The sequence below is a fragment of the Ceraceosorus guamensis genome (genome assembly GCF_003144195.1).
Source record: "Ceraceosorus guamensis strain MCA 4658 unplaced genomic scaffold IE81scaffold_10, whole genome shotgun sequence".
NCBI classification, from domain to species: domain Eukaryota; kingdom Fungi; phylum Basidiomycota; class Exobasidiomycetes; order Ceraceosorales; family Ceraceosoraceae; genus Ceraceosorus; species Ceraceosorus guamensis.
In genome coordinates, this window is record NW_020290005.1 from 313,380 (window position 1) to 326,049 (window position 12,670).

The 12,670-nt window shown below is 55.6% G+C and overlaps 5 protein-coding genes across 5 annotated transcripts; 2 read left to right on the forward strand and 3 right to left on the reverse strand.

The window, feature by feature from the left end:
• Window positions 1-54: 54 nt before the first annotated feature.
• Window positions 55-2,216, reverse strand: IE81DRAFT_286993 (P-loop containing nucleoside triphosphate hydrolase protein; the record flags this gene model as incomplete). Its single annotated transcript, XM_025511699.1, has 7 exons — window positions 55-125; window positions 207-307; window positions 391-457; window positions 530-595; window positions 675-813; window positions 901-1,612; window positions 1,687-2,216. The coding sequence occupies 7 exons, from the start codon at window positions 2,214-2,216 to the stop codon at window positions 55-57; spliced, it is 1,686 nt and encodes a 561-aa protein (XP_025371749.1).
• An 852-nt stretch (window positions 2,217-3,068) lies between these two features.
• On the reverse strand, window positions 3,069-4,701 carry IE81DRAFT_321214 (EF-hand). The gene is made up of 8 exons (XM_025513272.1): window positions 4,581-4,701; window positions 4,397-4,403; window positions 4,309-4,320; window positions 4,187-4,219; window positions 3,822-4,080; window positions 3,730-3,743; window positions 3,295-3,386; window positions 3,069-3,207 (listed from the first exon to the last, which is right to left on the reverse strand). The coding sequence occupies exons 1-8, from the start codon at window positions 4,593-4,595 to the stop codon at window positions 3,190-3,192; spliced, it is 450 nt and encodes a 149-aa protein (XP_025371750.1). The 5' UTR covers window positions 4,596-4,701; the 3' UTR covers window positions 3,069-3,189.
• A 302-nt stretch (window positions 4,702-5,003) lies between these two features.
• IE81DRAFT_11704 (hypothetical protein) lies at window positions 5,004-5,741 on the forward strand. Its single transcript, XM_025510150.1, has 2 exons — window positions 5,004-5,528; window positions 5,615-5,741. The coding sequence occupies exons 1-2, from the start codon at window positions 5,183-5,185 to the stop codon at window positions 5,617-5,619; spliced, it is 351 nt and encodes a 116-aa protein (XP_025371751.1). The 5' UTR covers window positions 5,004-5,182; the 3' UTR covers window positions 5,620-5,741.
• IE81DRAFT_333711 (myo inositol monophosphatase) lies at window positions 5,707-7,931 on the forward strand (the record flags this gene model as incomplete). The annotated part of the gene is made up of 10 exons (XM_025515383.1): window positions 5,707-5,833; window positions 5,907-6,015; window positions 6,100-6,163; window positions 6,235-6,338; window positions 6,413-6,579; window positions 6,652-6,824; window positions 6,895-6,916; window positions 6,996-7,100; window positions 7,194-7,320; window positions 7,910-7,931. The coding sequence occupies 10 exons, from the start codon at window positions 5,707-5,709 to the stop codon at window positions 7,929-7,931; spliced, it is 1,020 nt and encodes a 339-aa protein (XP_025371752.1).
• Window positions 7,932-8,301: 370 nt separating this feature from the next.
• Window positions 8,302-10,357, reverse strand: IE81DRAFT_11748 (hypothetical protein). The gene is made up of 7 exons (XM_025510161.1): window positions 10,314-10,357; window positions 9,838-10,218; window positions 9,372-9,774; window positions 9,068-9,300; window positions 8,917-8,986; window positions 8,803-8,837; window positions 8,302-8,738 (listed from the first exon to the last, which is right to left on the reverse strand). The coding sequence occupies exons 2-7, from the start codon at window positions 10,144-10,146 to the stop codon at window positions 8,469-8,471; spliced, it is 1,320 nt and encodes a 439-aa protein (XP_025371753.1). The 5' UTR covers window positions 10,147-10,218; window positions 10,314-10,357; the 3' UTR covers window positions 8,302-8,468.
• Window positions 10,358-12,670: the final 2,313 nt, after the last annotated feature.

Below are 12,670 nucleotides of genomic sequence, written 5' to 3' on the forward strand. Positions count from 1 at the left end.
ACGTGATTCAGGTCAGCCAGTATTCTTGAATAGTGCACACAGAAACGTCGCTACTCACTTTGCCTTGCCAGGTACGAGCTCGCTATAGTGAGAGCCATAAGCCGAGTGTTCCTTGCGCTTGATGGCTGCGGAAGTCCACGCAGGCAGGGGTCAGATGATCGGACCAAACCCAAAGCGAGACATTCATCAGCGGAGGCTACACTTACTGGTTGGGAACTGCTTCATCTCCTCGGGCACTGGCTGATTCGAGTCCTTGAGGATTCTAATCAGCTCGCCGGCGTGAGACTTGTCCTCTTGTGTGAAGAAGCTGCGGCGGACAAGGCGGAAAGGTTTCAGCGCTTCGGGCACGTGCGACTTGGTAATCTTCCCTCTTTTCACTTTGTCACTCACGTTATCGACTTTCCAGTCTTGCCACCGCGACCCGTACGCCCAATTCGATGGACGTAGTCCTCGATAGCTGGGTTGTAACAAGAAGTTCAGCCATCAAGTTCTCTGACGCTCTAGCCGTCGACAAGATGTTGACACTCACTCAGCGGGAACGTGTAATTGACCACGTATTCGACCGAGGGCACATCGATACCACGGGCTGCCACGTCTGCAAGACGATATCGGTAGCAAGTCGTTCAGAGCGCAGTGCATCAATGCTGCACAGTGCAGCCCCGATCATCACCTACCTGTCGCAACCAGAAGAGGAGTTTCGCCTTTCTTGAACGCTTCCAAACTGGCCATTCTTTGGTGCTGATTCAAGTCGCCATGAATACCAGCGACGCTGTATCCATTTCTACGCAAGGTGTCTTCCACTCGTTGGGCTTCCTGCATGGGTCAATCATACAGCAGTGAGCACAGCGACGCCCCGACGAGCGCCGTGCATCGGCCTGATTGCGGGAGCTGCCTGCTCACCTTCTTGTACAGCGCAAAGATGAGGACTTTGTCATTCGGAGCTTTACCCCGCGGTCCAGCTCCAATCTTCTTCAAGAATGCATCTAACCGCCTCTCCTTCGCTCTTCCGTCGGCCAGCACCTCGACGGACTGCTCTACTCTGTGATTTGCGCTGAGCTCGTCGCTTCCGACAGTGACGCGAACAGGGTCGTTCATGAAGCTCTCCGCCAATCCTCGGACTGCTGGAGGCCACGTAGCCGAGAACATGCTCGTCGACCTGCCTTCCTCCCTCGACCTGCACATGCCCATGATCGCTCGAATGTCGGGCTCAAAACCAACGTCCAACATTCGATCTGCCTCGTCAAGAACAACATTGTCCACAGCTGATAGGTCCAGATTGCCCTCTCTGGCGAGATCGAGCACCCTTCCGGGTGTTCCTACCACCACCCGGATGGGCGGGGAGCCCGAGAGAAGCTTAATTTGTTCTTGCTTATTCACTCCACCATACAAGCATACGCTACCCAAGCCCACTGCCCGAGCTAGCTTTGCCATATGCTCATGCGTCTGAATAGCCAGCTCTCGGGTAGGAGCCACGACGAGTACGGAGACGTTGGCAACTGCGCTTCCTTTTTTGGCCTTCTTGTCCTTCTTGCTAGCTGAGTCCGCGGGAGCGATTCCCTTGACAACCAGCTTGTGCAGTGCTGGCAGACCAAAGGCAAACGTTTTGCCCGATCTGGAGAGTGATGCGATCTATCAGCATGCCTCGCTTGGGATGGGCTTCATGCAAACGGCAACGTTGTCACTCACCCTGTCTCTGCGATTCCGACTACGTCCTTTCCAGCAAGCAACACACTCCAGCAACACGCCTGGATAGGCGTAGGCTTTGCGAATCCATTTCTATCCAGCTCTGTCTTCAACCTGGCGTCCACCTTGCCCGTCAGCTCGTCAAAGCTGAGCATCGGCAGAGGAGGCAAGCCCTCATGAGAATCGCCCACTTGCTCGAGCGTGATATTATTTGCCTCCATGTACGCTCGTGCCGCCGCAGAGTCTGCCTTGGAGCCATTCGAGACTGCGGTGGACGGGCCTTGCGGCTTCTTTGCAGCAAACGCTGCGCTGATGGCATCGTCGTGTGTCGCTGAGCCGGTGCTTGCAGCTGTTGTAGAAGCGCCGCTCGTCTGGTCCAGGGCAGATGCAACTGAGTCAACACTAGCGGCAGCAGCTTTTGCAGCTTGCTTTGCTTCTTTTCGCCTCCTCTTTGCCGCCTTGGCATCTTCTGCTGAATCCGCCTCATCCGCAATCCTAGCTGTCCGCTTGCCGTTGGTGTTTGCTTCTGACATCGCAGCTGATGTCTGTTCAGCTTCGGCAGCGCGCGCCCTCTTCGCCGCCTTCCTTTCCTTCTTCAGTCGCTTCTTCTCAGCTGCAGCAGCCGCTTCATCCAAGTCCGATGCGACGCCATTTGCAGATGCTGGAGTAGGAGAGGCGATGGATTCAGCTGGATGTGCCGCTGCAGCGGCACTAGTCTCAGCCTCGGACCCTTGTTGCGAAGCTCGCTTTTCGCGCTTGTGAGCAGATTTGAGGGCCTTCTCGGCCTTGCGCTCGGCCTTGGCTGACGAGGTGGCCATGATCGATTGTGGGGCGCTGAGATGTTGATGGTCTGTTGCAATCTTGTCGTTCTTCCGTGATGGAAAGGTACGATTCAAGGACGGCACAAGAATTGCGGCGGAATCACGAATGCTGCCGGTGGCTCAGGAGAGGCGAACGGCGCGTTGCGCATGCTTGTTGGATTCGAGCTGCACTTCGCGGTCTGCGAGACTTCACGATTTCACGACTTTTTTTACGCTCGCACGCGCTCGCACGCGCTTCTCGTACGAGACAAGTTTCCCAGCCAACAGCTAGGTCGTCTGGAAGCAGAGTCTTCCGCCAGGACTGTCCAGGATCGTTGCAGTCATCTTCATACAATCACGTTTTTCGGGGATGTGGTTGGCAACAAGTCGGGAAATTGGGTGCAGTGCCCGAGTACTTCCTTCGCGAGCGGAGCAACCTCGCACAGCCAGGCTCTCAGGGACAGCTTAGAAGTGAAGCTAGTAGTATCACGAGATCAAAACATGGAGCCTGCTTTCAATTCCATTGTGGTTCATGCGAGAACGAAAGGCTGGGTGCCAAGCATCATTCCATCGATTGAATCGCGGACTGTCGGCACAGCTGCAGTGAACCTCTTTGAAACGTGACACTTTGGCGACCCAGCGCTGGACGCAACTTCTTGATCAAGACTGCGCCATGTTAATGAGAGCTTGCATAGGTGAGAAGCACCTACTTGCTCATCATCATCTGCGATTGCGCATATTCATCAACAGCAGTCGTGCTGTCAGTATGGACCGGCCATGATCACCTGCAGAGTCGTTGAAACCGACTCACGTTGACGAATTCATTGTAGTTGATCTGACCATCTCCGTCAACATCAGCCTCTCTGATCATCTCCTCGACCTCATTGTCTGACAGCTTCTCGCCTGTGCAATTGTGGTACGCAGTTGAAAGAGGCGTCAGCGAGCCTCTCTAGGAATGCACACTTTGAACGCCGTCACAATGCTCGAGCGCGACTGATAGCCTGCCTGTCGGGCTCATCACCGTCTCTCCACATCGCAGCGCGAAGATCCCAGCAAACTCCCCGCGAAACTGGCACATTTCCTCCTGCTCTTTTGTGGCACCGCGATCGCTTGCACATTACGGCTCCGCGTTCCATCGATGACACCAATGCTCCTTTACGTGTCTCATGCGGCGGCGGCTTTGCGGTACCTCTTCTGGACGTCCACCTCGGCACAAGTTGTCGAAGAGACCTTCGCATGAACTCACCTAGGTTGGTCATGCTTTGCAGGCAGCGATTGAGAAGCAGAGCATCAGTACCAGCAAGGCACACTGCGTCGTACAAACGAGCGCATACTCACACGTGCCTGAGCTCAGCCGCGGAGATGAAGCCGTTTCCGTCCTTGTCAAAGACTTTAAAAGCTTCTTTGATCTCCTCTTCGCTATCAGTGTCCTTCATCTTGCGCGCCATCATGGTCAAGAATTCTGGAAAGTCGATGGTTCCGTTTCCATCAGCATCGACCTCGTTGACCATATCCTGCAGCTCGGCTTCGGTGGGGTTTTGTCCAAGCGAGCGCATCACTGTTCCAAGCTCCTTGGTGGTGATGGTACCGTCCCCATCTGTATGTCCAACAAAGGGAATAGGGGACAAGCGGAACCAAGAAGTTGTGGTCAACTTGGCGCTATGGGCCGCAGTTGTACCCGGACGATCGCAAATCAGACGCACCTTTGTCGAATAGAGAGAACGCCTCCTTGAACTCTGCAATCGAGTTGAAGGCGTGGTATTCAGCGAACCAGTTCCTGCGCGTTACGTAGTACATTACAGCCAAGGCTCGTCAGCTGACCCACCAGAGATTTGCTCTGCGAACGGAGGGATGTAGTAGGTCGTATTGTCAGCTCCGCGAAACACGTTCCCGCCGCGGGCTACTTTGCTTACCCTCGGTCTACGCGCAGCATGCACGAAGGGCAAGATGGAGGCGAAGGCAGGCGAAGCATGTGTCAGTCTACGACATCCGAAAGCAGATCTCTCGGGTCCTGACCCGGCCCGTTGTGCGGCTAGCTCATCCGAGCGGCTGGGTGCGCCTGCTCCTCTCCTACTTCCGCCATCCCTGCCTACGCACAAGTTGGTCGGCCATATTTGCGAGGGTTTGTGGTGAATGTTTCTTCGGCAAGACTTGGGCTTGATTTGGATCTGGAAAGTCGTGTGGAGACCGCAGTGGATAAGAGCATGAGGAATTGTGATGACCAAAGTCTGATGAGTGTAAAGTCATGTTGTTGCTGCTGCGTACAGCACACAAACCGTGCCGGGGCGCACACGCGCGGAAATGCTGAATCTGCGATCAGAGCTCGAAGCGAAGCGCGGGCAGCCGTGGGCTGAGATGCCATGTGCGGCCGTGCGCGTGCGCGTGTGGCGCGCGTTGCTGGTGATGCGCTGCGCCGCCCTACTTGTTGCGATGCGATCGAGCAAAGCGCGCATGCAATCAAATGCAGCACGCTGGCTGCACGGTTCGAAGGCAGGCAGGCGGCTATAGCTGAGAGCGCGGGCGATCGTGCGCAGCAGCAGCGGCAGCGGCAGCGCCATAGAATTAAGCAGCAGCAGCCAGCTATGAGTATAGCTAGCCCCCAGTGCGCAGAAGCATACATGTGCTGTGCATACATTCACGATTATTCGCATTCAAATTCGCATTCGCACTCGAGGACGCCGTAACGCTATTATTGTTACATGGCAGAATGCACGCTGCGCACAGCCTTCGTACAGAGAGGCTCCATGAACAGCGGCGGGCTCTATAGCTCTATACAGTTGAATCACTGCAAATCAGGATGCCGGTCGCGCGGTGATCAGGCTGCCTCGCTCCGTGAGCGGCGTTTCAGCAGCCAGCAGGCGGCGCTGTGTACCGCGATACTATGGACTGTAGTCGTGAGCAGTGTCGTCATCATCAGGCACCTGAACGGCGGGCGAATTTGCCGCCGGCACAGCCTCACCACGCCGTCGCGGTTCTTGCATGGGCCCCAGGCACGCACAGCTCCGAACGTTTGCCCCAATCAAGTTACGACAATTATTCGTGATTGCGAGTGCGAGTGCGAGGCGTGAGTCTGCCGTTCTGGTCGTGAAGAACGTGGGCTCATTCACCATCTCCTGCTGAACAATCGGCAGCGTAGCGAAGCCCAAGGCGGACAACTAGGAAAATCAGAGACCAGACCAACGAAAAAGTGCTCGTGTTTGCCATCCAAGGATCGTCGCCCGCCATGGCTGCACGTAGCAATGCAGACTTCGATGGGCAAGAGGTGCTCGCATTCGCCATCGAATTGGCCAAGAAGGCCGGAAATGCGATTCTGCAAGGTTCTCAGAACCGCAAGGCCAAGGCCGAGGCAGGTGAGATGTTGCACAACATAGCCATCACCTCTACTCTGGGTTGCTGACGTTAGCCCCTCTGGCACTTTGCCAGACTGGGAATCTCTGACAAAGAAGAATACGGCTGATTTGGTGACGGAGACGGACCAGGCGGTGGAGAAATTGGTCAAGGAGACGATTGCAGCCAAGTATCCCACACACAAGTGAGACGAACCCCACACTCTCTGCAGCGTATTTGGCAGATCGAAAGCTGAACGTCACACCGCTACCACGCTGGACGTGGACAGATTCATTGGCGAGGAGTCTTGGGCTGCGGGCGAGGAGGCAAAGCTGGACGATGCACCTACCTGGGTGAGAGGGAATTACGTACAGCATGCACTTCCAAGTCAGCTCACTCATTTGTATTGCTGTGCTTCTCGCAGATCGTCGACCCCATCGATGGGACGACGAACTTTGTGACTGGCTTTCCCTTTTGTGCCATCTCCATCGGAGTGGCCTACAAGCAGCGTCCCGTCATTGGTGTAGTGTGAGCTGCCCGGTGCGCAGGGCGACACCGCACTCATCACAGCTCATCCTATTTGAGCCGACCTCCTACTTCAGGTACAACCCTTTTTTGCGACGACTGTACAGCGCATGGAAGGGCAACGGTGCCTACTTGGAATACCTCGATGAGAAGGGCGCCCAAATAGGACAGCCCTCCAAGCTGCCTCTCAATCCCATCTTTCCTTTGTCTTCGCTGCGCCATGCCGTCGTGGCAGTCGAGTGGGGTAAGGTTCTTGTGCACTGCTTTCTAACTTTTCCCGCGCGCAACTCGCCTGACCTTTCGCGCATTCACGCAGGCTCGGACAGAACGAAAGAGACGATTGAGAAGAAGACGCTCAGCTTTGCAAGGCTCTGCGGTAATCCGGAGGAAGGCGTGCAGGGTGGCCAATTTGTGAGGGGCGTCAGGAGTATTGGAAGCGCTGCGCTGAGCTGTTGTGCTGTTGCCGAGGGTGCTTTGGATCTTTGGCAAGTGAGTGCAGGACGGTCCTTAGCCATGGAGGCGTGAGCGCTGAGCACTTCCTTCATCGTGAATGAATCAGGAAGTCGGATGTTGGGCTTGGGGTAAGTTGATTTTACTGGCCCCGCCGCCAAAAAGCCGCGATCCTGATTTGAACCGCTGTCACCTTGTCGCCTCACGCAGACGTATGCGCGGGCGCCGTCATTGTGCAAGAGGCAGGCGGAGCAGTCGTAGGCTCCAAACAAGCTTTCCTTTCGGGTGCTTCCAAATTCAATGATGTGACGCCTGGTGAGCATTTCCACCTAGCTCAATGCACAGAACGTTGCTTGAACGCTTTGCTGAGGAACGTTGGCTGCTGCTCGCACGGGCGGCACTTTCCAGAGGTTCTGCAGGGACGAAAGTACGTCGTGATCAGAGCCATTGCGGATTCGGAGGGCGAAAAGGGAATCGATGCCCAAAAACGAATCATCAAAGACTTTTACGGAGCGTTGGAGGACTGGGAAGCCAAGTAGAGCGTCACATGTGCAATTGAGACGCGGTGTACACGTTTTCAATTTCGATGCTTCAAGGCTATACTTAGTTTTTGAAGAGATTATTTTCTTGCCAAGCTTGGGCCAGAGCATCGATAAGGGAACGCCACGTAATCGAGGAATTCATAGACGCTGAGATCTGTTCCCATGACGTTATTTTGATTCGTGACCGGTATGCAGCAGTCATAGCCTTTCAGCTCGTTCACCAGCCGGTGGAAAGTTTGCGAGGCGGTGGGGTAGAAGCTCCCAGAGAGTGGAGTGCTGAGAGGTGAGCCTTTTCTGGCAAATTGCCAAGTATGCGCCTCAACTCTTTGGCGTCCTCCGTAGAGCTGCCAGAACTCGTACTAGACTGTCGAGTCAGCTCTGGGACGAGCTCCTGCAGCAAAGATGAGCAGTCGCAGGGGCGTCAAAGACCAAGCAACGTATGAAGTCACGTATCACGTCTAATGATGATGTTGTCGTCAACGAATCCACTCACTGGCTCGCTCAGCCGCTGAGGCGTGCTTGGCACGGTCGATGGCTTAGATTTGGGCGTATGCCAGTCGGTGCTCGAGACCGAAGATATAGATCCGTCGGACCTTCTAGGTGAATCAAGTCGCGAAGGAGGGCTTCCAATCCAACCTCGACCAGCTTGCAACGGGCTGCCGAACGAAGATCCATCTTTTGGCTCGATTCCGAACTAAGATATGCACGTTGATTGGCTAGGCAGAATGTCAGCAAGTTGCGGAGGAGCTTGCGCGCGCAAGTGCGCTCTACTCGCCTTGGCGTACAGCTCTTTGTCCAGATTGCGCATGGCGAGCGAATGGAGCCGCAGATCTTCTTTCAGCTTAGCTTCTCCTTTCAGAGATGTAGGAGGAACGCCAGGAGATGCGTATTGACTTGCCCACTTGTATCGACGTCTGCCCGCTGGCTGCACAGGCTCGAAGTTTTTCGGCTTGGATAACAAGGTCGCGGATGAGGTTGCAGTGCTCTCTGGACTACCACAACTGCCTCCAAAGCAGCCGCTGACCGTTCGTCTGAGCTTTTTGAACCTGTCTGCAACGTGTGGCGGCTTTTTGCGCGCCGCGATTCCCGCAACATCAAGGATGTCATCCACAAGCTGAATGAAAGCGAGGTCTGCTTGAGCTTACTCGCAACACGGCGGTGCGTTCTTCGAGCGCGTGCCAATCTCTTCGCGACCGAGACTCACGACGGCATCGGGAGGGCCGCGAGGCTCCAATGGTGCTGTCGCATCATCATGCCTCCGATTCAGAGGGACGTGATCTGGATCAGAGCCACGTTGCACTTTCTCACCCGTAGTCGAGGATGGCGCAAATACAAATTGACGTTTGTGGATGTGCGGCACACCGCTCCGTGGACTGTTCGGGTCTGCTCGATTCAAAGGCGACAAAAGTCGCTGCGGATCGAGTGCGCACCTTTATCAGACTTTGTGCTTCTCCCTCGCTAGCAGCGCAGCTCACCTTTGTGCCTTCAGGCACTCTACTACCCCACTCGGCTGCGTCGTTGAGATTCACGCGGCTCAATTCGAGTAAATTTTCGACAAACTTGAAGCTAAGCCTGGACCTCAAACTCACGACTCAAGAGGTTCGTCAGATCTGGCTCGGATCTGGATCGTGTAGGCGTCAACCATCTGACCTCGTCGGGCTTGGAGCCGACGACATGATCGTAGCGAGACGGACAAGTAAGCTGCTGCCAAAGCAAAGGCATCATCAAGCAGAGGCTCACTGTGAACGATGACGGAGGAGATTCGGGTCTCGAATCCCAAGGCGTCGGCCTGTTTCTGAAGTGGTCCCTACCTCCCGACAGCTCACCGAAGCTGAGCGGTGAAAAAGGTGCGGAAGGAGGAGAGGAGGGCGAGACTTTCGCTGATGGGTGTTTCGAGACCAAATAATCAGATCCAGGAGAGTTAGAGACAGTCTCGGTTGTGGTTCTAATGCGGCGCGAGTGATGACCTAAAGCTTTGGGCGCAAAGCCAGGCATCAGCTATAGGCAGGTTCGGGTTGCTAGGAAAGAGGCCGACTTGACTTACTCGTCAGCCCGCTTCCGTTTCGGGAGGCATCTGAATGCCTCGCTGCTGACAGCAATTCATGCTCGTTTGTCTGCTGCACCGAAGAAGGCTGGACGTCTATGCGTCGTCTGCTGGCCCGCAGTCGATGCATTGCTATTGGGCCAATATCGTGCGAGCCCCACAAGGAAGGGTCGCGCGGACCTTGGAAAGTGGCGCGCCTTGGGGGATCATATACCGTGGGCTGAGAACTACGAATTCTTCTGGGCTCTCCGACCGCAATGTCCACCCTGCCGAAACACTTCAGGCAGCCCTTGAGCGGGGACCTCCGATTTATCTCCGACTCAACAGCATCTCGTTTGGATAACGAGTGTCGGTTCGGGGTGGTGTGAAATGACCCAGGAGAGCTGTGGGTTGAAGTAGATGTCTGTGCGACGTTTCTAGTCATGAGCGTCTGGTCGGAAGCCCGATGTAGCTACTTGGCACTCACGCTATACAGCCTGGGCGGTGTCTCCGGACGGAGATCGTGTGCAAAGGGACCCTCGAGAAAATCGTGTCGGTGCGCATTTGAAGTGGAGCCCTTTCCACCATCGTAGAAGCGCTGCAACTTTACACGTTTGCTGCTCGCACCATTCGAATTTGGCAGCCGTCCATCTGCAGGAGGAGCCATGAGTCTCGGCACGTGCGGCTGAAAGAACACTCGGTCTTGCGGCAAGCGCGTTGGCGTATTAGCTCCCTCAGACGAGGATGGGCTTGCATGATGTCGCCAGATCAATCGATGGCGCGGAGTAGAAGTCATGTAATTTTCACTGTCGCTACGAGCAAGTGACCGCGCATCCTCGGCCTTGCAAAAGATGCATCCTGTGAAAAGCTTGCGGAGCGGCGCGCGTCGGTGCAGGGTGATGTTGTTGGGCCAGAGTCTCACATGTGCGGCCTGTCGCTTGATCAAAGTCTTCGACAATTCACCTTGTCTGCTCAAAAACTCGGAGACCGAATTTCGCGACATTGTCTCGAGGCTTGCTGAGATCGGGCTGCCAGGCCTAGAGTTGCGGGGTGCTGAGACGCTTCGATCGAGCACAGGGTTCAACGACGCTACTGCTTTGTTGACCCTGGCGCGAGAAGGATTGATGAAAGCACTCCATTTTTTCTTGAGACTCGCTGGGCTAAGAGGGTTGCTTATGGTATCAGCGTCGCCACTGCGGCTTCTCCTTGGTGCGGCACGCCATGCATTGAAAGCGTCAGACCTAGACTTTGTGAGCATCAACGGCTCTGAGACTGAGCTGCTCGGGCTTGGACTGAGGTGAAGAGGAAAATGCTCCGGACTGGACCTCGCAGGGCTCAGTGCGGACTCGTTGTCCAACGCAGATCGTGGACGCGTCTTGCCGAACGATCGACTCGCCCACTTGAAGAATGCCTTCGGCCCGAAGCCGCGGCGTTGCAAGCGTGTTGAACTTGGCTGAGCCTGAATGCGTGGTGTGTCACTCTGCGCAGCGGTGCAAAGAAATGCCAACGCACTGTAACAAATCAAAAGTGCTGCGGCAAGACCATGGTAGGCTAGCAGGGTTCGCCGCATCTTGAGCAGCGAGGCTCTGAGTCGATTCTAGCGCGCCAACCTAGGGAGCAGAAGTGATTTTGTTCGTGAAGTTGTGTTTCAGCTCACAAAAGGCTTTTTGAAGGTCGGCGTGCTGTCGAAGGCCTGCTCAGATACTTGGACCGACCGAGATTTGTAATAGCAAGAGCCAGTGACCAGCACTGACAGAGGTGAATAGAAGAGGTACGGGACGAAACTCTGGGAGTGGGCGCTCCAAGACAATCCAGGGAGGGCCCTATTTGAATGGTTCGTTGCGACATCCTGGTCGGACACGCACTCACGTATCTTCATTTCGAAGCCGCCTTGTGTCGATCTGTCTGCGCTAGTTCACGGCCCGCGTGGCGGCCAGGAGGTCAGGGAGCCACTGACTGCATAGTCCAGCTGCCCCCACGTCTGCTCGCAGCAACCAGCTTCCGCCGTTCGCAAGTGGCGTCATCACTGATAAGGCATGGCTTGGCACGCGGGTACTCGCAAGATAGATCCAGTGGCAACCGAGTCGTGCCTGCCACGTCTGTGACCATGAACCCGCCGAGCCCGGCCCACATGCGCCCTTCGTTGTGAACCAGCGGGTGAAGGCGGGCGTCAATTTGCGATCGTGCGCCCAGCGCATGCAAGCGGTGTTCTCCTTTCTGCAACTCGTAGATGAATGATAGAGAGGCGAGCCCTCCTCCGGTTGCCAAGCCGCGTAGAGGCAATCTCGGACTGCCAAGAGCGGCTTTGGGCGCCCATACGCGTGATCGACTTCGACTGCTTAAGCGGACCGTATAGAACAATGTCTAGCTGACTCCGAAAGCAGACCCTCGATGGTTGATGCTACGGCGGTGGTGCAGGAAGACCAGTCTGATGGCAAAAGGAAAAGGTGCAGGGAAAGATGGCGGCACGAAGAAAGTTGGATGACTGAGACGGCCCGCGTACGGGCAGGGCGCACGCGGCGGCCAGCATTTCACTCGGCGCAGGAACGTGAATCCTGCAGACGGACCGGAACGAAAACGTTTTAGTGCATTTGTTTCGCCGAGGTCAGCTTCCGAATATGCCCTTACTCAGGCAGCTTCGCCACCTTGTCTCACCAGCCGTGGTCGTCCGTGGCGGATGTGGTGCATGCTGAGCAACACCAATCTCCTACCGGCGCGTCCCACCTAGCGAGCTACGGTCCATTGTTCGGTGACTCAAATCCTCGAGCCGCATGAGAGGGCCAGTGCAACTTGCAATACAACAGAGCTCGGACGAGAGATCAGGGCGTGTCGGCTGCTTGTTGACTCACACTCACGAACGCGTCTGAGAAGCCGCGTTTGGTGTTGCCCGGGACTTTCATGCCCTCAATCCACCGCACGACGGCCATAAGCTGCCGTACAACTTACAGCGTTGCCAAGATGCCATCGCGCAGCGATCGCAAAGTGATGAGCTTTGTAGGGCACACAGGCAGTGAGTCATCCAATGACGCTGCGGAGAACAGCGCAGCTGAGCGACAGTCGGATGTCGCGCATGAGCATCAATTGACTCAGGCTGAGGTTGCGGAAAAGTGTTATCGCCTAGTGATGGTGGGTACATGCGCAACTCCACGTGGACGAAAGGCGATGACGCGCATCAACAATGGAACCATCTCAGACAGATTCCGGTGAAGTTTCGGTGGTTTCCCCATCGTTCTTGACATCTGATCCAATATCCAAGCCAAGAAGCGCCTTATTCTCTTCCGTATTGGTGGTAGCCGCAACTTGCGTCTGGTCAGACGCCG